General features: G+C 38.2%; 1 protein-coding gene across 3 annotated transcripts in view; it reads right to left on the bottom strand.

The window, feature by feature from the left end:
* Positions 1-25,088, bottom strand: part of SLC2A13 (solute carrier family 2 member 13) — a 153,765-nt gene that overhangs the window by 37,253 nt on the left and 91,424 nt on the right. For all 3 annotated transcript variants that reach the window (XM_039700496.1, XM_039700497.1, XM_039700495.1), the window contains 3 exons: positions 20,206-20,369; positions 16,045-16,165; positions 3,276-3,401 (listed from right to left, as the gene is read on the bottom strand). In XM_039700496.1, the coding sequence (XP_039556430.1) occupies positions 3,276-3,401; positions 16,045-16,165; positions 20,206-20,369 (411 nt within the window). The remainder of the gene's footprint in view (positions 1-3,275; positions 3,402-16,044; positions 16,166-20,205; positions 20,370-25,088) is intronic.

Genomic DNA, 25,088 nt, shown 5'->3' with positions numbered 1-25,088 from the left:
GAGTTCCCAACATTCAACAGAACCCAAATGCTATATTCTTCTTGAAAAATATGTGGATGCTTTAATTGTCTCCCTGGGTTTCTATGACAACCACAGCAACATAAACAGCCTTGCTGGCAGCCACAGGAGACTGAAATCTCTGCTCTCTTCCCTCCCCTCCCCAGAACTTCTCAATGTAGAACATACCATAACCAAATAAATGCAATTAACAATGAAGGTGGTATCCAGTACACCTGGCTGGCACTGGGGAAACGCCTGGGAAATAAAATGTATTACAGTATTTTATGGTTAACAGTCAAAGCATTGCTCACTACACCAGTGCTATCGAAGTACCTTGGGACCAACAGTGAAAAACAGTGCAAAGCTATAAATACATAAACAGAAGTTTTCTATGTCAGTCTGCATGGCTGCAGAGAGCTTTAAAAAATACATGACAAGGCCTTCTCTGTCAGTGCTTCTGAGCACCTCTCACCTTGGTTGTAGGTTACCATCAGGAATAGATAAGCCCCTGAGTAAATGTCAGAACAGTTGGGGTTCAGATGGCTGCAGCTCCCAGCTTTCCAGCAGGAAAATCATAAACAAGATGTGATCACAGCAGCAGTAAAATGCTCTGCACGACACTGGCAGCCCGAGTCCAGGAGAAGCTGCTTCTCTAACTCCTTAATCAACATCATGAGAGCTGCTGCTTCTGCTAATGCTCAGACATCTGAGGTCCAACAAGTCCCAAACAAATAGCTCAGAAACAAATTTCTTCTCTCCTGAGCAAAATTAATGGCAAAATAGATTTTCCATGAGCCAAGCGTAACCCTGGAGGTTTTAAGCCATTTAAACTCATTCATCTAATACCGGATGCATGAAGCCATCAGGATACACAAGAGTTACAAAAGAGGCTGCTGATAATTACAGCTATCAGCTGTCTAAAACTCACAAAATCATCTCTCCAATTATTATACTATTTTCTGATCACCATAATGCCATGCATATTTTTAAAGTAATAGCCCCTGTATGTCTAGCTTGTAACTTTGTGAAAGAAAGGGCTGCAAATTCCTTCCCCAGTGCTGTTAGTCTGTCTCAGGCAGTTGTTCTCCCTAAGCTGCCAGGGAGATAAGATGCCTCTGGCTGCTCTGAGACTCAACTGGGGATGGAACTATGCTGTTTTCCCTGCAGCAATCTTCCCTTGGCAGGGAAATCCTATGGTTTTGTGGGATTTTGCTGTAAAGCAGACTCGGGATTTGAGCAAATGAAGCTGGGGGGCGGTATGTGAATGTGAGCCCTTGGAAACAAAACTCTGTGGGGATTCCCCTGGGCCAGTAAGCAGAAATACTCATATCTGTGAAGAGAAGGAGCAGAAGGAAAAGAAGGCAAAATGTTTCCCTCTTCCACAAGGCTTGGAAGGCACAGAAGGCACCACCTGACACTGCACAGCTTGAAGGATGAGCTTTTTGAAAACTGCCTGATTAGCCAGACCACGGAGAGGCAAGAGAGAAATTAATGAAATAAACACTTGGACTGGTGATGAATATTTAGAAAAAGAAATGTGGATATTTTATTGGTTTTCCATCTTTAGGCAGGACTTTCACAGTTGTGACTACCAGTATAACATATATAAAATTGTTTCATTTCCTTTGGAAGGATTTTAAGCAGGGTCCTCATGGTATGGAATTCTTGCACATGGAAAGAGTGCATTTTGCAATATGAAAAGGAAATATTTATTTTTCCCTATCTAATTTTCTCCAATAGGCTGTACAGCAAAGAGTCTACGTGAGACTGAATCATGAATATGAAATAATTGCTTATTCCCACATTTACTATGCAAAACAATAGCACTGGCTAATGAAATAAAGTTCAATTTTATCTATCAACTATTGCTAACAATTTTTGTTTGCATGTATGTGTTTCTGCATTCTAGTGTGATTCTGCTAATTACAGACAAACTACTTAAAACTACAACATATAGGAAATGAATGTTCACTTGGAATATAAAGAGACATCTGTTACCTTACAAATATGAGAGTCCACCTGCTGCAGATCACATCGGGGTATCAGGCAATATGCAAGGTATATTCCATAATGTGACACTGAAGTTACTCACAGAACAAGCAGGTCAGATGAGATTTTGTAGTTTTTTATTTATTTTATACAGTTATTTGTTAACTGTAATAACCCCAAAATGATCACAGTGCTTTTAAATTCGGATTACAAAAAAATATAAGCTTCTCTTTTCTCCACCTGTAATTAATTTCTAGGCCTAATGGTACTGAAATCATATTGAGGGCAATTTTAGAGTAATTTTAAATTAATGATTCTACAATTAGTAGATATTTTCATGCTTTTCAACCTCTGTCCAATATGACTCAGTGCCTTTGAGACAGTTTGGTTTAAATTCTGAGAAATATGTAAGAAAGTTAATAAAAAATTTAAAAAAGAGGCCCAAACCACCACACAAACCTTTGCCTATCCCCTAAGTATGTTCATAGTGTGTGGGTGGCTGAGATGAATTATGTTGAGGTGGTTTTCTCAGAAGTAATTACATAATTCCCTTGTGCCTCTGAACCATTCTAAACCCCCATCCAAGCCCTACTCATTACTAAATATTCATAAAGCCTCTACAAGACAATGTTCCAACTCACAAAGCTATTCCTTAGAAATAGTCAGTACTTCAGAAAACTTGAAGGTTGCTGTGACTTCACAGGAAATTTTGTGCTGCTTAAGAAAGAGGTGTGATATATTTTGCAGTTGCACCTATGAATGCACACGTTTTTACATCAAGTGCAACATATGGCATGACACCCCCTTCAGGCACAGAACCACAGAAATCTGTGGCCAAACCCCATGCTTTTGACAATTTGAACTTTTCAGATTTTGCTAATTTTAGTTTGTTCAGCTGAGATAATTGTCTCTTTGGTAGGCCAATATCAAAAGTATGGTTTAATTAATGCATTTTAAAAGAAAATTAATTCAGAGGGCTTTAAGTATATAACTAGGGAATGTGCCATTTCAAATGAATGAAAAACATTAAGGAAAGGTAATTTTCCTCACTTCTAGTGTACTTTTGCCATGCTTCCTAAGTGACAGACTAAACCAAAAGGGCTGCACACACCAGGGTCCAGGCTTTAATTTATTGTTAGGAAGTAATCACCCATTTTTGACAATGCCAAGTTATTTTATTCTTCCTGAACATCTTAAGAATTTAACACTTTCTGTAAAAGCAAAATTGTTCTCAAAATACACCCTCTGTAGAGCACAAGGCTAAAAAATCTTGACAAGTGACATACCTGCCCCAAGCTGCTTTCATTGTAGAGTGTTTGTCAACAGGAATGCATGAGGACTCAACCACACTTGATTTATTCAGTTTGTAGCAGAGACCACAGTTGGGATCTAACATACATCCATTGCAATAACTGAAAGAGAAAAAAATAAATACTTAAGCAACACTTCATTCATTTGTGGATGTCAAAACCAACAGCATCTCCTACTAAGTCTTAGAAGGCACATAGCTAAGTTGTCAGGGTTGGAGACAAGACCAATAAGTTCTCCAAAAAGTATCACATATTGCTTTCAACCTGTTCTGTAAGGCATTTAGGTAGTCCCTCTGCATCTACCCTGTGATACCTGATCAGCTTGTAGGCGAATTCATTCACTGAATAAATTTGAATTGAAAAAAGACAGATTGGAGTTGAAGAAAAAGAATCATCATAGAATCATGGAATAGTTTGAGATGGAAGGGACCTTAAAGATCATCAAGTTCCAACACCCCCTGCCATGGGCTGGGACACATTTTACTAGACCAGGCTGCTCAGAGCCTGATCCAGCCTGGCCTTGAATAGTTCCAGAAATGAGTCATCCAAAAGTTCTCTGGGCAACTGCTTCAGTGATTTACTAACTTCACAATAAAAGGGTTTCTTCCTAATGTTTAATCTAAACACTCTATTTCAGTTTGAAGTCATTCCCCCTTGTGCTATCATACATCATACCTAACAACCAAACTAGAACCTGGGCATCTGTGGATGTGAGTCAGTCAGAGACCACAATACCTCGTGTCTCCGTGACCAAACTCAGCACCTGAATTTCCACTACATTTGATGGAAGGAGTCATTATGTCAGTGGAGGCAATTCACATACAGGCATCTAGTGCCCCAAAATATCCCATCTGCCCCTTACCTGTCACTGCAGTGCAGTGTGCAGTGCTCTTGCAGATTATTCCCATGCATCACACTTGCCAGCTCTGTACAGATGTCTCTGATTTCCTTGGGAGTCTCAAAAAGCACGAGTTGCTGACATTCAGGCAAAGTTTCCTCAGTGCCATTCTGTTAGGTGCTCAAGGGACTAGACAGCAAAACTCTTCTCTGGATACCCTTGGCTGCACTGACCACATCCCCACTGACACTGCTGGCAGCCTAGACACCACGGGCCCTTCAGATACTTCACTGAGGAGTCAGTCCAAAATCTCTCTCTAAAATCTGTCTGATGGGGATGTAGGTATGTGAGCTAAAATGGCATTCCAAAGCTCCCCGTGCAGTGCAAGTTACCTGAAAGCTGCTGGCACAAAGCCTTGCAAGCACTCACTCATTGCTCCTGTGGTTAAACTACACAGGCATTTCTTTTCCTTGGAAGCCATTTTAGATTCAGACACACATTTTCACCAGTAAAGCCTCTGAATATCTAAGGGATAACTTTAGGCAGTAAAAATTAGAAACAATTAGCTACTGTAAAACAGAGAGTGAGCCAGGAAATTTGAAAATAAAATTCCACTTGAAATGCAACATCTGAAAACATATAATAAAGGTGACCAAAGTAGCTTTAACATACACTCCTGTAACAACAAAACCAAGGAAATAATATTTTCTGAGTGTGTATCTTTATCACAAGAAGGACTTTGTGAATTAAGGGATACCTTGCTTAAACCACTTAATCATTATGAGAAAAAGTAGAAGTAACTGTATAACAAAGTCTCAAGAAACTAAAACAGCAAAGCAGATTATATGGACATAAAAAGTCTGAAACTATATGCTTAACATCTAGTTATTCAAACTCTTTGTATTATAATGTTTCTAAAATAATTATAAGGCAAACTCACATGGTAGATGGCAAAAAAGGGCTTGCATTGTGTTAAGAAAATGTATTCATTTGGATTTTCCTATTTTTCTCAAGTTTCAGAAAAGTGTGCTCTTTGCTATTGTGTTCTTTCTAAATGATTAAATTACTGCAGAATTTCTATGTTGTCTACATTTATTACAATAGAAATAAATCTATTTCAAACACACCTTCCTCTACTTAACTGATTGGTCAAATTCCAGTCTAAACAGTTTGGGTTTGTTTTTTTTAAATTAGGAAAGCTGCATTACATTTGGTCTTAATTGAGTTATAGACTGCAGAAAATATTTTTACATTGGAGATGAAACAAGACTTTCAGGTAAAAGTCAATCATTTTATCTAATTGTAGTAAACATTTCTTCTCTTGCAAAGATAAATGAGAAAATTGTACTTCTGCAGTTAGCAATTTTCAAAGGAAAGGACAATACCACAATTACAGTAGTGAGACTTAGTTGCATTTTGTTACATTGACATTAGTACATCAATGGGAAGTAACCAAGAGTTTACAGGAAGACTGCAAGCAAGTGAATGAAAACATTTTTATAAATCACAAATGTATTCAAGTATGCAATAATAATACCAAAATGTATAAAATTATTTTCTTATATTAAAAAGAATCTTACTAAATCAAACAGGATTGTGACATATGATTTTCAAACTATAGAACATTTTCCACTAAAATGATGTTACCAAAGTGCCTGTAAGAACATGAATTTCTAAAAAGACGTGATTAGTGTCATCTTTATGGTGCTACCAGCAGAGGACAGGACAGGGACTGGACACCTCCTGCTTTCCCTCAGTGTCTGCACAAGAATCAATGCAGAGATGAACAGCAGAGCTGAATTTGCACTGTCTGCTCCATCCTGCTGCGTAACTCCACACAACCCCATGTAGTGCTGGTATCAGCAACCAGTCAAGTGGCAAGCACAAGATATCTTATTTATTCCTACTCCCATCCAGAAAAAAACCTGAGAGATTTGAGTATTGATTCCAGTGTTTGTCTACACAGCTGCTGGTTCAGCTGATCCTCTGGCTTTATTGGATATTGTAGAATAATTTAGGTTGGAAAGGACCTCTAACTCCATCAAATCCAACTGGTCTTCCTGCTGGCATTCAACATAATAAAGGCTGCTGGATTTCATGTTCTGCCAAATGTCAGAGGTTATACAGTTACTCCTAACAATTTAAATAACTTAAAATTATTATTTTCTATGGTTTTTTTCTGAAGTTTGTCTTTCAGATTGAACAGTTAAATAACACCTCTTCATAAACCCTCTATGTTTGGGCTTGGATTTCCTGTCATCCTATATAGTGAGTCCATACAATGAGACTCTGACTTCAGATTTTAGAGACAAGACTGATTTATGCCAGAGGAAACACAGAAATCTAACACACAAGACCTAAAGACACTTCAAACTTAACTCCCAGCAGACTAAGAGCAGCCAGTTGCTATTCAGAACATTTAGCATTCTTCTGTGCCCTGTCTTATCACTGACGTAAAATTTTATGTTGTCTTTAATGAGGTACATGGTAATTGCTCTTTCCAAGATGAAGACCAGTGTTTTTTCCTCCAAAACCCCAGCATATATACATTCAAATTGTTTAATAACACAATAAAGAAACCTCTATCAGTTACCAAGTCTAATGATAACACAAGATGCACCATGAAATAAGTGACAAATTTTTTTTTTCAAAGAAGCAGTTAAAAAACAATCAAAGACACCATGTGCTGAGGCTGCTCACTTTCAAAATAAAATATATAGTAGTTTCAGTTTTATGCTCTTCTTCCCTCTAGCTCCATTGTTATCTGCTAAACTATTTAAACAATTTGAAATTGAGCATGTATTCTGACATGCTCATAGTGATATAAATAATATAGGATATATAATATACCAGGAAAATAAATGCACAATTTAATACTTACTGACATTAAACTATTTCTACACCTATAAATAAATAAATGTCAGAGGATAAAGCCTTAAAAATATTGGTAATTCTTCAAATCCACACCAGAGATCAGTTATGGCCTTGAAAGCTCTATATGAGAGCATCCTTGGATGTCTAGGTAGGAAAGGAAATTTGCATTCAATCATAAACAGGAGATATGCTTGCTCTAGTTATCCTGAGACATTTATATTTGTGTTAAGATTATGAGCTAGTTCTGGAAAACAAGTTCATCTGTGAAAAGCCAGTTCAAAGTTCCCAGGCAGGCTGGTGGTCTGTAAGACTGACAATTCAAGACTGAAATACCTGGGAGAGATGATCTGATTTTGATGAAACCAGGCAGCCCTACAGCAGGAAGGTTTTCCACTGAGCCTGTTTCACTCCCTGCTTGCCAGCTGGGCTCCTAGGCAACCCAGGGAAGGCAAGTGTCTAGACTTCAGATGCTGCAGCCTGTGAGGCAGAATAACAACACCCAGGCTCCAGAAGTCCAAAAATGCCCAGCTTCTCTGCAAATCAGTGGCATGAACTGGACAGAACAAACTAGCCTGGCCTCTCAGTTTCTGGGGAGCTGCCATGGAATGGGATTTCTGGGTTCCTGCTCACACATCACAGCATGTTTACTGAGGAGCTGACAGACTGGCAGCAGAGTAGATATCCCCAACCCTGTGATCCCTCACTGAATCTGCCAACACACTCAACACATGTCCACTTCACCCAACCACACAGCAGTAACTGATCTCTCAAAGACTGACAGCACCAATTTGGAGGTTCTTTGATAGCAATTTCTTGCCAGCCTGAGAAGCAGCAACTTTCAGAACGCTCTGCTCTGGATGAGCCTGCCCAATTAACTGTTCCTAAGGTTAGAGGTTGATCACAAAGGCCACAATGCCATCCTCTCTCACAGAGATCTTACGCTATATGGATGAATTACTAAGTGACCAGCTGTGTACATTTTTCTTGATACCAAAATTACTGTTTTCTTTCTTTCTAACAGTACAGTTTACTAGGCTATAATGCAGTCTCTAAAAATATTGAGTAAAATCTCTGACCTGCCAAAGTGTCTCTCCAGATGATGATGAAAGGTTCCTAATTACTTTTACCCCCCTGCTTGGAATATTCTATACTTATGTTTGTTTCATCATTACATTTTGCACCTTCAATTTGCAAAATGACCTTGTAAGTAATGACTCTGCTAAAACTCTCAGAAGTCTTGTAATTTGAGCTGCAAGTTTTACCTTTCCACTTATTGTTCACTAAAAGACCTTTGCCCAGTGTCTTTGCTCTGCAAGACCATTTCTCTTTTTCTCACACAATTTTCACTTTTCAAAGCTGAACCTCAATTCAAAAAATTTCATCAATTTCCATTTTTTGCCACATTTTAAAGAACTTTCAACTTTGCTCTCCATATTCTGTTATCCAATTACAAAACGTATCAGTATGTTCCCATTGTCCAGCTACAGAAATTCAAACTGAACCTGATGATGGATTCTGGACTGTGTAGCTCTACAGAATGCAGCACCTGATTTCATAATATTCTACTGCATGTGAGTAGCAGAACAGCCACTCAGAGTACCAAAACATTCCAAATACAGACTTTTTTTGGGGACAAACTCTTTCCACTTCTTTCAGATCCATCGTTCACACTGAGTATATGCTGCAGAATCAGCCTTAGTATGTGAAGATGGCTTTTTATGGGAAAATCTGATCAATCTGCTACATGTATATTGGACCTGATGATCCTTATGGGTCCCTACCAACCTGAGATATTATATGCAGGACATTTTGCTCATGTCCTGTCTTGTCTACAGAGTAAATTCCACTGTAGTGCACTTTTTTAACCTACTGTATGATAAACATATTCATATTCCTGAAGATGGTTTTCCTCACAGAACTGCAGGAACAATAAAAACTGTCTCAGGCAGGAAAGTCTCAATGCAGGGACAGGACAGTCTTGCAGCATCTACTGATGATTAGCACATCCCACCCAGAGAGGATATAAGTTGCAAATCATTGCAGGCTGGAAGGAATGTCACTTTGTGCTGCTTTCTCCTGTTTCCAGCTTGCTGTTTGCCACCCTGGAAGCATGATCCTAGGCCAGGTGGATCTTTCATCCTCCCCTCAGGTCACTCTTTGCCCTCAAGGTTGGCTGTGTGCACAGTCTCTGCCTGCCTTAGCATGCAGTGTAGCTCCTTTCCATCTCCTTACAGAACAACAACCAGCTGAGATCAAGGTTTCCTTGCTTCTGTTCTTGTATTCTATCTACAAGATACAAGACAATGTCTCTTCCTCCAGCCTTCAGTGAAAGAAAACGGCCAAGGCAGCTGAGCTGAGCATCAGTGCCCAGGCCAGGCCTGCTCAGCTGCACTCACCAAGGGACATGGGCAGCTGATGAATCCAAACAGCCAAGGCCTTGAGTTCAACAACAAAAAAATTCAGCCGAGGACTTTTGGACAAATACTGCAGTAGACTTATTAGCTCTGTTGACATGTTAGGATTTTGATTCTTTCAGCCACATATACAACTAAGAATCTTAGGTATTTTTTGACAAATGGCTTACTTAATTTTTATACACAAACTCACCTCAGTTAGGTACCAGGACCATGTTTAAAACTGCCTGATGATTGCACCTGAGGACTTGTGCTGTTTGCACAGGCTTCACTGCACCTCAGGCATGAAATCAAGCCTTTCTTTATACTTCTGATGGTTCCGGTGTTCCAGAAGTGAAGCACTAAATTCAGGTTACATATGACTGGACAAGAATATAGGGGATGCTTTAAGAAGTTAAAATGTGTGCTAACTGCAGATACCACTTCCAGCTCTTCTATCTGGGACACAGGAAACAAATTAATTAACAAAGAATGAGAAAAATCCAGTTGGACTTCAAGACTTCAAGAGCACTTTCCTGCTATTATAAAAGACCAAGGAACAGAAGTGTATTTGCTGAGTTCTACCAACACTCTGTTAGGTAACACATGTATCTGTTTAGTGGTGTCCATAAGTAAAAGCCATTATTTATAATCACAGTACTTGGATGCTAATTGCAGTTCTGTAATTTGCCACACACATACTCCACCAGATCTAAATCACAGTTATGTTCAAGTATGATCAACCCTTTCTCATCTTCAAATCAGGCTCCTGCTCCATCTGTTCCACTGAGATGACTTTTGGTGTTCTCCCTAAAGCTCCAGACCAGCCCTGAATCTTTACCCTTCCTGATATGCCAGCCACGTATAAATACATCAGCTTTCTTCAAACATTCCTTAAACCTTCTTCACAAAGGCCCCCATTCCTCAACTATAATTTATACAGCCTCACAGGAATTGTTCTCATCCTCTTGGTGTTTGCTATCTGTGCTTTAGATGTGGTGAGGATGTGAAGGCCATCTATTCTCCTCACCTATCACAGTGCTGTGAGGATAATATCCTCTTGGTGTTTGCTATCTGTGCTTTAGATGTGGTGAGGATGTGAGGGGCCATCTATTCTCCTCACCTATCACAGTCCTGTGAGGATAATGGACTCTACAAACCCTGCCTAGTCCTTAGATCATCAGGGCTATCCCCCTGCTGCTACAAGCACCTTGGCAGCAGACTGTGCTGAAATGCTGACATCACATGAGAAATGTCCTGATCTACTTGCTTATAGGTATCAATTGCTTCTTGACTTTGATGATCTTCTTTTCTGAATTTATAGAGCCTCCAATTACTGAGCTTCTTGATTTATTCTTGGAACTGAGCAACAGAGACAATAAAGAACAGAAACAACTGACTTACACATGCCTTTATTTTGGACAGAGTGGCTGTCTCTGTAGAATAATTTGTTTTCAAAACTATTTTTCCAAAGAGACCCTATAGGTAGATACTATATTTTCAGCTTCCAGGCAGATCAGATAGAAGCCCTGTTCAAACTTGATTAAAATCATTCTTGTGTGACTAAAACCTGCAGACCTTGTAAAGTGTAACGCCATCGCTTTGGAAGATTAAAAAAATCTTTCCCTAAGCATTGTTTTGGGTTTTGTTAAACAGCAAAGTCTTAGAAGTACTAGCAGAGATGTGAAATGTTAAAAGGCTACTATATGAATAATATCTTGTTTCCTCACTAATGCAGAGTTTGAGACAAAGCATGTGGAAATCTTAACAATGGTTACAGGAACTGCGTTGCACTCAGACATTATAGTTCAGGTAAGTTTCTTTTCAGATCTTTGTGTTTAAATTGATGAGAGAAGGTTTTTTTCACTCACTTTAAAGATGCTTACTACATGAACTGACATATTCCTTCCTATTCTTTATAATTTAAAATTAAATTACAAGTTTTGATTGATAGGACCAACATGCCAGCACAGGGAAAATCATTACCAAGCAATATATCACTATATTATTTATTTAGTGAATTTCAAGACTGTGTTGAGGTCATTTCACAGTTCTGCAACATAAACATGTCTGAGAATGCTTTTGACAGCTCTTATGAAGTATAGTTAAAATTGTAATAGTTTATCTCTTTATATATTCATAATTTTCTGACCTCAATGGCCAAAACACATTCCTATATTTATTACTGCAATTCTCAGTTATCAGAAAACCAGTAGCTCAGACACTTTGACATTAGAAAGAGAAAATTAGAATAATATTTTAACAAATACTGGTTCCATGATACAGTGCCATTATGAAAAACAGCAATGCCTAGTTTGCTGATAAATCAGATTGTCAACAAGTTCTCAATAAAATAAAGCTCAATACCTAATACACCTACTATATGCATCCTAAGGCTATTAAATACAATAAAACCAGCTTCAATTACTAGGTTAGCTGAGTTTTTCAGGACTGATCACAATTGCATACTTCTGCTACATTCATGAAGAAAAGATATATTTCTGTCCATTAGCTATCTTACTAAATGCTGGAGTACTAAATATTGTTGCCTTCATCTCGGTGGTGTGTATTTGTACAAAGGATCATGAACCATGTGAGTGTGACTAATTCAAAACTGAACAACAGAGTCCTTGTGTGCCCAGCACAGCTGGCACTGCCTGTGTTATTTTAATCAGTCTGAAGACAATATGTTCAGGAAGGATTCTGAGAAACTTTGTGTGCACAGGTATCATTTCCCTAAGATATGAGGGCTGACCTAAGCTTAACACAATATTTACCATTTTCATATAGTAACTGACATGAAGAATATTACTTAAGCAGAACAGGTTTGCATTATGTCTTCTAGAGCAGACCAAGTGTCAAAAAGGGCAGAGAAAGACATGAATAGAGACAAACCAAGCAAGAATACAGGGCAGCAGGATCACAGTCATTTTACAGAAATGGCTCAATGTCCCAAACAGCCACATCACTGATTCTTTAAAGATTGGGAAAAGGTGGGAGGGTAGCTAATACACATGACCTAACCTAAACCTCCTTCCAGAATCAGGCAAGTTCAAAGTAAAAATGAGAATGTTTATAGAGTTTTGTTTGTTGGAATAATCAGGAATGGATAGTTCATTTTTTCACTTCTAAGGTGACAAATTTTGGAATGCTGTTGCATTGTATTCTTAAATTTACCTTTCATATTTTTGTGGCCTTGATGATAAGTACAATCACAGCTGCTGAGGAGATTAAGATCAAATAAAACAGGTGGTCACACTGCAAATATCTACACAACCTTATACAGCTGAGTGCGCAAATAAAATTTGATTAATGGATGGTGCAGAGAGGAGCATTCACCCTGCCTCTCCTCAGTGAGATACACACCCCTTCCAGCTGTAAGGAGGCAAAACAAATCACAGTGTTTGGAGTGCCCTGGTGAATTTGAGGTAGTTCCATGATTCAATATTTTTTCACCTATTAATGAATTATTTTTGGGCTGCTCAACTATAATATTGTACATCTCCAGACCAAAAGAAAATATTTTATTTATTTTATGGGTAGCATATCTTACTGGTTGGTTTTCTGCAACCATGTACAAGTGCCTTTAAATCCATTTACATGGCACAGCTTTTTGAGAACACAGTACTCAGCCCTATGTGCTTTTTTGAATTAGGACAATGACTGTGCTCTTTATCTGCTAGTCCTTCTATCTTCATTGTTATTCTAGCAGTAGGAATTTGTCTGTGCAAAGGAATATGGATCTGAAGGAACAACAAGCAAACAGACTGTTTGTAGTAGCTCTAAGGGTTCCTTAATGGACACTCACACTTTAACCCAATGGATTTACTGACATAAAAAGCATTTTTACTCTGCACAGTACCAGTGAAGCTTCTGCCAGCAAAATAAATTCTACTGATGTTTTCATAACTTACAAATACATTTTGACACAGACCAGCACAATTTTTAGGAAACAGCCCCAGACTCTGAAATGCCCAAGCTGCAAACAGGTTTAGACTTTAAGTTTACCTCAGCTCAGAGAAGCATTGTGTCCCCACAAACTGCATTTGTGCAGGCATGTACTTAAAGCAGTTACAGGGAGATGGCATTTTGTGTTCATCTTCTGAAGTCCTGCTGCCTTTTGCTTTCCCCAACCTTTCTGAGACCTCTTGAAGACTTGCAAGATACAATGCTAAGCAATCTGAGACACCAGCGATTTTACTAGGACAAGCTAAAATATGGGTTAAGGAGCAAGGGACCACTGCCAATCATTTACTTCCTTTTACTTTGATTGGATTTTCTGTTTGTAACTGTCTCTACAGCAACACTTGCTGCCCTGCACTGTGGGCATCTGTACAGTAAAGCCATTATTCTTAGAGTAGCAAAGAAAATATGCAACATTGATGTTATAGAAGGTAGACTTTTACTTCCAAAGCCTTAGATTTGGGAATCTTTTTGATTCAACTTTATAACTACCATGGGAAATACTTCCAAGACCAAAAAGGAGAAAGAGGTGAGTCACAAAGCTCAGCCTTCAGCTTTTCTCTGGTTTGCAGTCCCCATCTCCTCTTCCTTCCAAGACCATGCATGTTATGCTGAAGTACTCCTAACTCAAGTGGAATGCCAAAAACACCATCTACTTTCTCATGACAAAACCAATATTTTATACTTCATCCAGCTTATTGACAATGTGCACAGAAAGCAGGCACAATTGGATCTTAAACAGCCACTTTTCCAAGTCGAATATATGCTTGTATGTCATACCCTTCAGAAATAATTTGTACTAATATTCATGATGCTGAAGGAATTCTTCCTTTGGCTCCATCTGGATCACAGTTTGGTGATGTTTTGAGGCATAAAAATTTATACAGTTTTAGGTACACAAGTGTGAAAGTTATTATTAGGCATATCAATCCCTACTTTTTTTGTACAAACCTTTTAAATACTGGATGCTGTAGCCTAATTGTGCTTTGTGGGCAAATGCATCCATTTATTATTTTCAGCTCTCCTGGCTTTTGTGTCTCTCTACTCAAGTATAGCATAGGATTAAAATAGAAGCACCTAAAGCTTTCCCATATGTTGCTCATTATTTCCCCCTCCATTCACTTTGAGCTTTAAACATAGAGATCTCCTTCTATTTTAAAATACTCTCAAATGAAAAGATTTAATTATTTTATTGCTTTTTTCCCAGAACCTTTGAATTTTTATCTTATCTGCTTTTGCCCACTTCACATCAGAAACAGAAATCACAACAGATTACAAGTATTCCAATAATTCATGAAGTAACATGCCTTTACGAGAACTATCTGCTTTAATTTTTCATGCTTTTGCCCAGAAGTGCACACCATAAAAGCCATGAAAATTTCCTTCCTGACTGGCTGATGTTAACTCGAACATGAAAATTCTGTTGAATATTTTTCTTTTGTTTTGAAGTAGGACTGGCCATATTTCCTGTACATGAATTTTATATGGTTTCAGGTTACATTAACCATCTAGCTTTATTAAATAACAAATTATGAGTTCTGCAAAGGGTGCATCTCCTCTCTGCAGACATCCTTTCCAAACAGTTAGCTGAAGTACTAGGCAAATCCTTCTCACATTTTTATTTTAGGGCAATCTGGTCCCAAAAGGAGAGCATCTTTCCCATTTACCTCTTTTAACCAGACTACTCGCCATTTTTTAGACAGGCCCATCTCAAAAATTGCAAATTATAGCTGACTCTGCAGTAGAAAACAAGTAAAAATATACACTTTCAATACAGGGATCATTATATCTGGTAGTATCCTGTGTTGTGTTTATTTATAACTGTTTACACTCAGTGAAGACCCTCCATCCCCTCCCCAGTTTTCTATAAATCTTCAGATCCTCAGAATCTTTCACCTAAGACATTGCTCTGGCATAAGAAAAGCCATGTACCCTATTTCTAGCCAATATCACTACAAAACCAGAAGTGTACCTCTCATTTCTTGATATTTAGTTCTACTACCAAAAGACAGATTTTGAACATAATTAAGACTTTCTTCAGCCATTGAACTAGTCTTCTCTGAATAAGGAATTTTCTAGTCTGTCAGCTAAATGAACATAAGAGCACTCACATGTGAATAAACCCCAAAGAATACAAAAAATGACACATTCTTAGACCCCCAGAATTAATGTTATTTCAAACTATGACTGCATATGGAAAATCAGTCAAAGCCCGCACATATATTATAATTGTTTGTTGGTATGCAATTATCTGAACATTAATTCTCCCTGCTCAGGAAAACAAGAGGCAAGGAACCCATCTTCTTGAAGAGTTTATAGCTGCTATACATGACAAGCTGATGAATAACAGCAAGCATTTTTATAAATGCCTTATGAAATATTCCTGACATTGTGTACACTGTAACTTGTAGCAGATGTGATATATTAGAAGAGGCACATGTGGAATTTGCCACTTAACCACCTTACTTAGTCCAAGAAATTTCAAAGGAATACTCAGAGAATTTAATCAAAAAGTCTCATTTTCTGTACAGAGGGAAGTTAGGATTTTAAATTTAGCTGTCTAGTTTAGTTCCTTGTACTAGGCTTTGTGAATAATTGTCTATTACTCACACTAGGTTGTAAAAATTAATTGGAAACAATCTTCAAGAAGATTGGATGAATGACCATGAAATCTCACCTGTATTTTGTGCAGGTAGAGTTTTGATGTGAAGGATCTGTTGGATTAAGTGTGATTCTTGGCGAGACCTGAGCTGATAGCAAAAATCCCGAAGCTAGGATAATGAGTGCTACAGCAGTACCTAAAAATACAGATAAAGAACAATGTGACACTTTTCTCCAGAGCACATGAAATAGTTCTCTATTGAACTGAACTCTGCTTGGGAAAGCAAGGCTCCCCATCGCTGTGCATACAGCATTCCCTAAGGAGTTGTGATGAGAACCTTAGAAAAATACCCTTTGCTACACCCACATCCTAAATTAGGTTAGATATTAAAGTCAAGTGCACCAGCTTTCATGTCCAGATACTAAATTAGTAGGTTGAGACTCTTTTAATCTGTCGAATTGATGACTGCTTGAATGAACAGGTATTATTATTTTTGGTGTTCAAAATAATGTTGCAAAGTTAAAATTTATTAGTGGCTTTGAAATCACCATACTTATCTCCACTCCCACACCCAGCCTTGCAGGTTTTCTGTAAAACAGAAAGTAGCACCAGCTTTTTCATTGACTCTACTTCTCTTTGTGAAACTAGGGAAATCTGACTTTTCATAAGAACGCCATCAAAAAAGTGCAACATATCTTGTTTCAAAGAGCACACATAACATCTGCTGGGAAAAAGTCCCCTCCCATCTTTTTGCTTCCATTTTCCCAACAAATACCTTGTACACAAGCTGGACAAAATGACAAGTGGAAGATGACAAAAAAGATTCACATTTTGTGCAACCGACCATTACTGGAACATACCTCATATTATTTGCCACAGACACAACATACTGTATCATTTTAATGAAAATTGATAAACCTCACTACTTATGATACTACTGCAACTGCCTCAAACTCAGACTTATAAAACTTTACCTCTTGCTACTCGATGACACATTGAGATCTGTGTTGCATAGAAGTTTCCTAGCTGGCAAACATACCAGAAGTATGTGAAAAAAGTATGTGAAAAAACACACCAAAGTATGTGAAAACCTTTCTCACAGATATAAATAACATCTGAACATTTATAACATTTACATAATAATGTTGTCTGTGAATATGCCTGTGCAGCAGCCAATAGGCAGGAATGGCTGGACCACACATTGGCCTGAACTGAGGTAATTAAGAGTTTAAACTCAGTCACAAACTAGTTGTGCAGAAAGCACCTTCCCACCATTAGATATTCCATACTTGGCTCTCTTCTAGCTATGGCTGGTAGGTACACTAATAATCCCAGTTTTCAGGCTGCATATTGCACTAGATGTCCTGTACTTTCAAAATACCATAAACCAGACAGCAAATATATTTAGAAAGGGTCTATAATCTTTATGTTTTCTAAATATGCTCTGTCTTTTAAGTCAACCAAATGCACTAACACCCACTTCCAGTGTCTCTGTAAGTATCTTGTTTCTTTGGAAAAGTACTGAATATGTAAATTCGACAAAGGAAGTTTAATGTTTTCATTCTCTGGACATTTTTCTCTGATGAACAAAACTAAACAATCACTGTACATCATTAGCTCAGGTGGGAAAAAGAAAAAGGAAATATCCTGAAGATATTTTAGACCCCCGCTGCTAAGAGATACAAATTGTACAATGCCCAAGTACCTTTCAAATTGACAATTTCTGAAGGGAAAGAAGAAAACACAAATAAAATGAATAATACACTTGTCAGAGTTTCTGCATGTTTTCCAACTAACAGCTTTAAAGAAAGAAATTAACTAAAGAAAAAGAGCAGAAGAAAGATAAAGAAATTATACAGATAAGATAAAGAAAGATATAAAACGGGCAGGAAACTGAGACAAATCAGTAATTTAGTAAAGAGAACTAAAACAGTGGGATATTTTTTCCAGAAATTTACTATAATTTTTCATAATGTCATCTGAAAGGCTCCATTTTTCAAAAGTTTCTAATATTTTGAGAATTATAAAGACATAATGAAATCTAAAATATCTCTGCCAAATGTTTTCCATGTTGAGGAAAAGTTGCACAAGATTACAAAATTAAATTACAGCATATTGGCTTTTAATCAAAGTATTCATGTTACTCTGATTATACTTGTAGGTTTTTATCTAATAAACATATAATCAATTAGGCTTTATTTAAAAAAAAAAAAAGCCCCACATCCTTGCAGCAGCAGGCAAAAGCAGCAGTTTTATCTTCATTTTATGCAGTGGGAGACTGGGGCATACCTGGCTTCCCCAAAGACCAGAGAAGCTGCCAGCAATAACTCAGTGTAAATTGTAATGTCCTTAGAAATGCAAACCAAAATAGAGCAGTAAGATATGTTTACCCCGAGAGAAAACTCAACATGGAAAACAAATCCATCAGTAGATTTAGTAATTATCATTCTATTACACAGCCCTCTTGCTAAGGAAAACACATCGTATCCACCACTACCTAAATCAAATGTTGCATGACAAAATTCTAACTAGTACAGAGGGATGATGTACGATTTCATAACTGTCATTATTTGTATTATCCTTAAGGAGGGACTGTAGGATAAAACCACAGCAAGCATTAGGGTTTGGCTCAAGTGATGCTGCAGACAGGCAGCCAGGAACCAGCCACAAAAAAAGATCATTTTTACTAAACAATTACTTTGTGTCCAAACATCATTAACAAATAACTCTTTAAATGCATTATGCTCCATTGTTAATTCTGTCTTATTGCAATACCCTCCTGTGATCCATGACTAACATGCATTGTAAGACATTTATATCTACATTTCAGATGTACAACCTTTGAATATGTTAAGCAGAGCCAAAAAGCAAAGAGTTCTGGTAATATGAAAAGTCCATGTTGGTTATCACAGCTATACAGCTGGGTCTAGATAAGCAATAAACTCTTTGAGGGGGCTGGCCAGACTTATAAAATTATTGGGGCCAAATAAAAAAATCAATCAATCAATCAATCAATCAATAAATCCTCTGTTTCACTAGGCATTAAAGGAGAGGCAGCACCCAAGAATCAGAAGTGTCAGTGCAAGGCCTGGAGAGATCCATGCCACAGAAAGACAAGACAACAGACTGTCTTGAGGCACAGAAGGACATTTAAGGGAGATGTATTGTAACTGATGTGGAACAGACTAAAAGTAGCAATTTGAGATTTTTCTTCATATCTTTAAAATGTGAGACACATGCTTTGAGTCACTGTGTTGTTGCTGCTCTGCCTATATAAACACATTCAAATACTCAAGTGTAGATTAGCTCAGCTGAGAGCTGGGAATTGCACATCCAGTGACATGGCAGCTGGTGTCCCTCTCTGCTGTGCTGCACTAACTAGAAATTTGGATCCTTGACAACAACAGCAGAACAAAATATGAAGACATTAAACCTTTATAGCTAAACACTTGTGAACACTATTTCAAGAGGAGCAGGAACAGTTTCTCTCTACAAAACCCTGTTCTTGGAAACATCTGAAGCTTCCAGACATTCAGCCAGAGGCAAGTTTGGTCACAGATCACTTCAGCAAAAACGAGCACAGAAGGCAGGAACAAGCAGGGAATTACCATCCTAACAGGACACATGCAACATAGGAAGGCTGCTTGCTCTGCCTTTCTCTGCTTTCAAGAAGAGATTATGTGATGAGTTATGGTGCTTGAGTATTTGGACAAAATGTACAAAACCACAATTCTGTCTTTGTGTATCTCATACTGGAGGTGAATTAAAATCAGATTAATGTATGTAAGGTATTTACTGTACTGTCTCTGTGCAGAGAACTGCATTACTTTTTACAAAATGCTGCAAGGACTATGCAGTATGCTTTCTCTGGTGCACCTTCATCAGATGGTTCTGAATTCCAGTTAATAAGCCCAAAATTATAGATGAGATTTAAAAACTAACTACTTGTGATGTTCCAGGCATTTGATTCCTTAAACTGGAAAAAAGGGCTAAATGAAAACATTGTAAAACATGGCTTCAAGGAGAAAGTCACCTGAAAAAATAACTGGCTGACACTTTTAAATTAGCCTCTAGCTGTGGTATTTTATTAATAGACTTGAAAACCTATAAGGTTTCAGAGATGACATCAACACTGTAATTTTAAAGAGGACTACTTTGAAAAAACTGCACTTGAAATTTTATTTTCTTTTAAGTAATAATTATGAGGAAAATGTAATACACTAATGAAACACTCACCTGTTAAGCTACCAAGTGTAAGTTTCCGTCGACCCATTCTTTCAACAAGCCAGACTCCCACAAGAGTAAAAATAAAGTTTATAAATGCTGTCAGTGCAGCCAGCCAGATTGCAAGCCTGTCATCTTCCACTCCTGACATCTGCAAAATGGTAGCACTGTAGTACCTGTGAAGGGAGGGAGAAACAAATAACACTGTTTATTTCAATTTGGCTCATGTTATAGTTTCTGATTCAGTTTGAAAAAGATGATAACAAATATCAAGTGTGACCTCTTGCATAATGCAGTTGAAGACTGACACACAATCACCCTGGGAAATCAGGCATAACAAAGGCATAACTTGCACCTGACTAAAGTTTTGACTGGAGGACATCAAGAGATGAACTGCCATTCTCTTGGCTGTTTATATTTTCAACGGTCAATCATATTCTGCTACAAATGGGGTTTTCATTTTTAATTTAAATTAATCTGCCTTTCATATTCATCCATTGTTTTATGCTCTTTTTAGGATTTCATCAGTCTGTATATTGTCTAGGGAAAGACAGCTCAAAATCAAATAGATTTTCAGTCCTCTTAAAGGTCATACAGAACGAATCTACAGCATCCAACATGTTGCAAGTGACACTTGCATCCTCTTGGTTTTAGGTTTTGCAGTCTTATTTCAGTGCCACTGAGATGCACAAAACCCTCTCCATGGCATTACTTTTGACTTAACCAAAAAATGATTGCTATGAAATGCCTTAGCACCACACTGCAGGGATGTGAATCTGCACCCAACAGGAGCATTTGACAGAATGTTCTACTTCTTTCTAAATGAAATCAATTGTTCCACACAAACAATAACTCATAAAAAATTGAACTGAGTAAAATGAAAAGGGAGGGGAGTGGAAGCCTTCTACCATTTTTCACAGCAATCAAATGAACACAGACTTTGTGCCCATGTTCTCAGGGAGAGCTAAATAAATGCCCAAAGAAACATGAGTACTTTTGTTGATGCTGTAGACGCACTTTTCAGCTTCTATTAATTTGTGCTGACTGAAATACTGAATACTCAAGCCCTCAAACACCTTGCAGTCAACAGGCTATCACACAGGATTAACCATCAAGAATGTCAAAGCTTCTTTTTGTCTCTGGTCAATATGTGCGGGGTTGCATTTTAGTTAAATGGTATGCTCTGTCTCACCCCTCCAAAATGTACGAGTTGTTCCTAGCCTGTGTTCCTCCCCTGAAGTCTCATGTATCTGTAATCCCATTCGCCCAAGTCTTATTGTGCACCCACTTTGAATTTCCCTGTTAAGGTGTGCGAGGGAGACGAGATTCCTCTTGGCCCTTCTCTCCCCATCTCCCTCTTCCTTCCCCCCTTCTCCCTCAGTAACTGTGTTGTTCCTGGGGGTGGGACCCCCAATAAACCCTCAGAATCAGCACCCTCAGAAGCCATGTGGAGTTTCCTTGCCTGCCTGCTGCTGCCAGCCAACACTCAGCTTAGGGGCCCCCCGGGGACTCCCCAGAGAGCCTCCCCTCAAACCAACTGCATCAAATATGTAGCTTGCTTTATGTCCCCTTGTTGCCTTAATGCCAGGAATGTGCTACCCTCAGGAATATCAGCAGCTCCCATTGCTCTATTCCAAGCACATTCTGCTTTTTACTTCAAATCAACAACCCATGACGGGGCAATATGCCGAGACACCATTTGAGACAGTACCACCTGTAGCTGACCATGACTATGCTGGATGTTACCCTCTCACCCACAAGGCACTGAGATTCCCCCTTGCTCAGCTCCTTTTCCCCAGTGCAGCCATGTGAGGCAATGCCTTCACAACCAGCCAGGGCCTCCAGAGCGAGCCTGCTGGGACTGAGGCCCCATGGCTCCCCGTGCTCTTGAGCCAGGCTCGGTCTCTGCCCACCCTCAGAGGCTGCAGTGACCCATCCAGGCTCAGCTCCTGCCCAAGGGCTGCACACTTGAGATCCCAGCAAGCTTCTTAGGGAGGGAAGATTCATGAAGGACAGACATCAAAACATTAACAAATCCTCGTGTCCTAAGGCACTCTAAATTAAATTGCTAACTGCCTGTCAAAACTTACATAGTGCTGCACTGTTTCACCCACCAAAATGACCCAGTCTCTGATTTCCCAATACATATTTATTTTTCTGCATAAGGGTAGGAAAATAACAAATGTCAAGTGTTGGTGCTGACACCTACTATGAAACTCCTATTTACTTCCACCAGACAAGGTTTCAGGAAGCCAAATTTAACTCCACACATCTAATTCTTCTTAAAATCCAATTCTACTGGGAAGTCAGAAATTGCCAGTTGTCAGCAGCAATGTATAATGTACTGTCTATACAGTAAATAAAAGCAAAGAATAAGGAATCACATAAAAACATGTAGATGTCTACTGCCAAATCCCTACAAACATGCACCTTTTGCCCCCATCATTCCTTCTGGTTGCTTATTGCACTCACAGGTTATATATTTTCAAATAGAAGCTTGCTGTTTATCCATAAATAAACAGCATATTTCATTTCTGTGGAAAATAAACCAGGGAACTTTAAAATCTGCAAATCCAAATGCCAAGCTGCCAAAGCCTGGGTGTTGAGCAGTGATGTTCATAGTTACTACGGCATAGCAACTTAATTTCCAAAATTTAAAAGCGCACTTACATAGATTGTAACAACTACTAAATATATTTGCTTATGTTCACCTGTTTTAGTATACTCATTTTTTTATACAAGTCTGTGCAGCCCTGCCTGTATATTAATGTAACAAAACATCAGTCTTTTCAAGTTTTTCCTGACAAGAGAAAAAAACTATGTGGTAGGAAAAGGTTAAATTGTGATATTATACAAACACAGCCAATACTGCAAGTCCTGCAGGGAATACAGCTTCAGTAACAAAGTTGTGCAATCCTAGTTTATTTTCTAAAATGTAAAGAAACTTTAAAACACATGTGAATCCTTGGAATTTTTAAGCAAATACCGTATCTTAGAAAGCAATTAAATACATGCAAATACAAAGCCACACAAAATAACTGAGTTGGATATATACAGAAAGATTTTTAATATTGTTGATTTCTGTGGATGTCAAAATTATCAAGAAATTCAACATTATGGATTGTTATATCAAAAGCTGCAGTACATTGAAGAAAAATAAACCCAAAAACACATCCACATTCAAGCCTCCTCAGACTAATCGTTTGACTAGTCGCTGAAAATGCACAGTTTTGAAGGAAATGAAGCACCCAAAACCACTTTCCCTCCCCTTTTTCCTTTAATGAGTCAGGCTGTTCTAAAAGTAACAATGTCGAATGTTCAAAGAAAAGGATAATTTCCTCCCTTCAAGCAGATCTTACAGGCAGATCTTACAGGATGCAGCAGGGTTCCCAGCGTGGCATCTTCAGCAGCAGAGAAGCTGCCCACCACTCCAGCTGCCAGGGAAAATCAGTGTTTGTCCATAAGGTGCCATCACTGCTCTGAGTGTCCCCATCTTCCACAAGATGCTGCTCCAGCCCACTAAGCACAAAGTCCACTCTAAAAAAGTTTCTGCCTCAGGATTTCAGCCTTTTTGGACAGAATTTATAACTCCTGTAAAAGTAATGAATAAATCTAAGGCTCTCTTTACCTGAGAAAAGAAACCTGAGGAGCTCTTCAAGGAAAAGGCTGCCATATCATCCCTACGTCTGTAATGGATTTTTCAGAATCAGTACCTGCGAGGCAAACTGGGGAGCTGCCACTATACACTTAAACTAAATTAAATCTTCAAATTCCCTGTCTGGCAGTAACAATGTACTGTGTTATAAATGCTTTCAGCACAGACTGAAATGACACAGTGAATATCACTTATTACAATCAATATATTATGGTAATACAAACACCGAGTTTAGTACTGCTTGACAGATAACTATATACATCCAATATGTTCTCTGATTCAGCATGTGTTATTCATGTATAAGGTACATGAAAATGATTTAAAAATTACCATATAATTATGGCAATTAATAAAACACAGGATTTTTTTAGTGTCCAGACTAAACTCTACAGCTGTTAAGCAAAATAATTTTAGCAGTGTTTGACAGGGATTAAAAACCTTTAGAGGATTGAGATCTCTGCAGTTAAAATCTGTAGAAGAGATAGGTTGAACTTATTGAACAGGTAAACTGAAAAATAATAGGCAGAGCTGAAGATTAAAAGAAAGCACTGGAAGGAACAAAGTCTTTATCATCCTCCTCTTCCTAAAACAGAGATCAGTTTCCAGCACATTAAAAATAGGTCAGAGTCCATAACACTTGTATGTTTTGCACTGCAACAAAAAGCAAAGTAATATCAACTTTTCCACCTTGTCTTTAGTGCTTTTACTCAATATATGAGTGCCTAACTCTTCATCAGAACCTTTACGAAAGAAAATCACCACTGCCATCCCTGTTTTATAAATGGAGACCACTGGGGCTTTTGGGAAAGAGGAGGAAGAAGAATGACTATTCTAGTCACAGCTATCCACCAGTACTACCTGCAGCAGAATAATGACACTCCAGAGCCTCAATGCAGATAAGTGCTGTCTGCAAATTACTGAGTATAAAAGCAGGGAAAGAAAATCCCCCAGGTGTTTCACAAAACATACCTTGTTCAATTATTCATTTATTCAGACAATTTCAGTTAAATTTAAATTAGGTTTAATATTCCAGGGTATTCTAATGCCTGCTGTAAGTTCTCTGGGATCCCAAAAAATGAAATCAGTCCTCATTAAAATCAACAGACTTGCAGAATGTACAGAGCACTAAAAAAAAAAAAAAAAAGGAAATAAAATCAAGCTAGCCCCTGTGTATAAAGCCAAGGCCAGCAGCAAACAATGGGACTGTTGTAGACAGTCTCAAAAGAGCCAGGAGCATGCT

Source organism: Passer montanus, unplaced genomic scaffold (assembly GCF_014805655.1).
Source record: "Passer montanus isolate IOZ18808 unplaced genomic scaffold, ASM1480565v1 scaffold141, whole genome shotgun sequence".
NCBI classification, from domain to species: domain Eukaryota; kingdom Metazoa; phylum Chordata; class Aves; order Passeriformes; family Passeridae; genus Passer; species Passer montanus.
The sequence above is the reverse complement of the archived record's forward strand: the minus strand, read 5'-3'. Positions and strand labels throughout refer to the sequence as shown.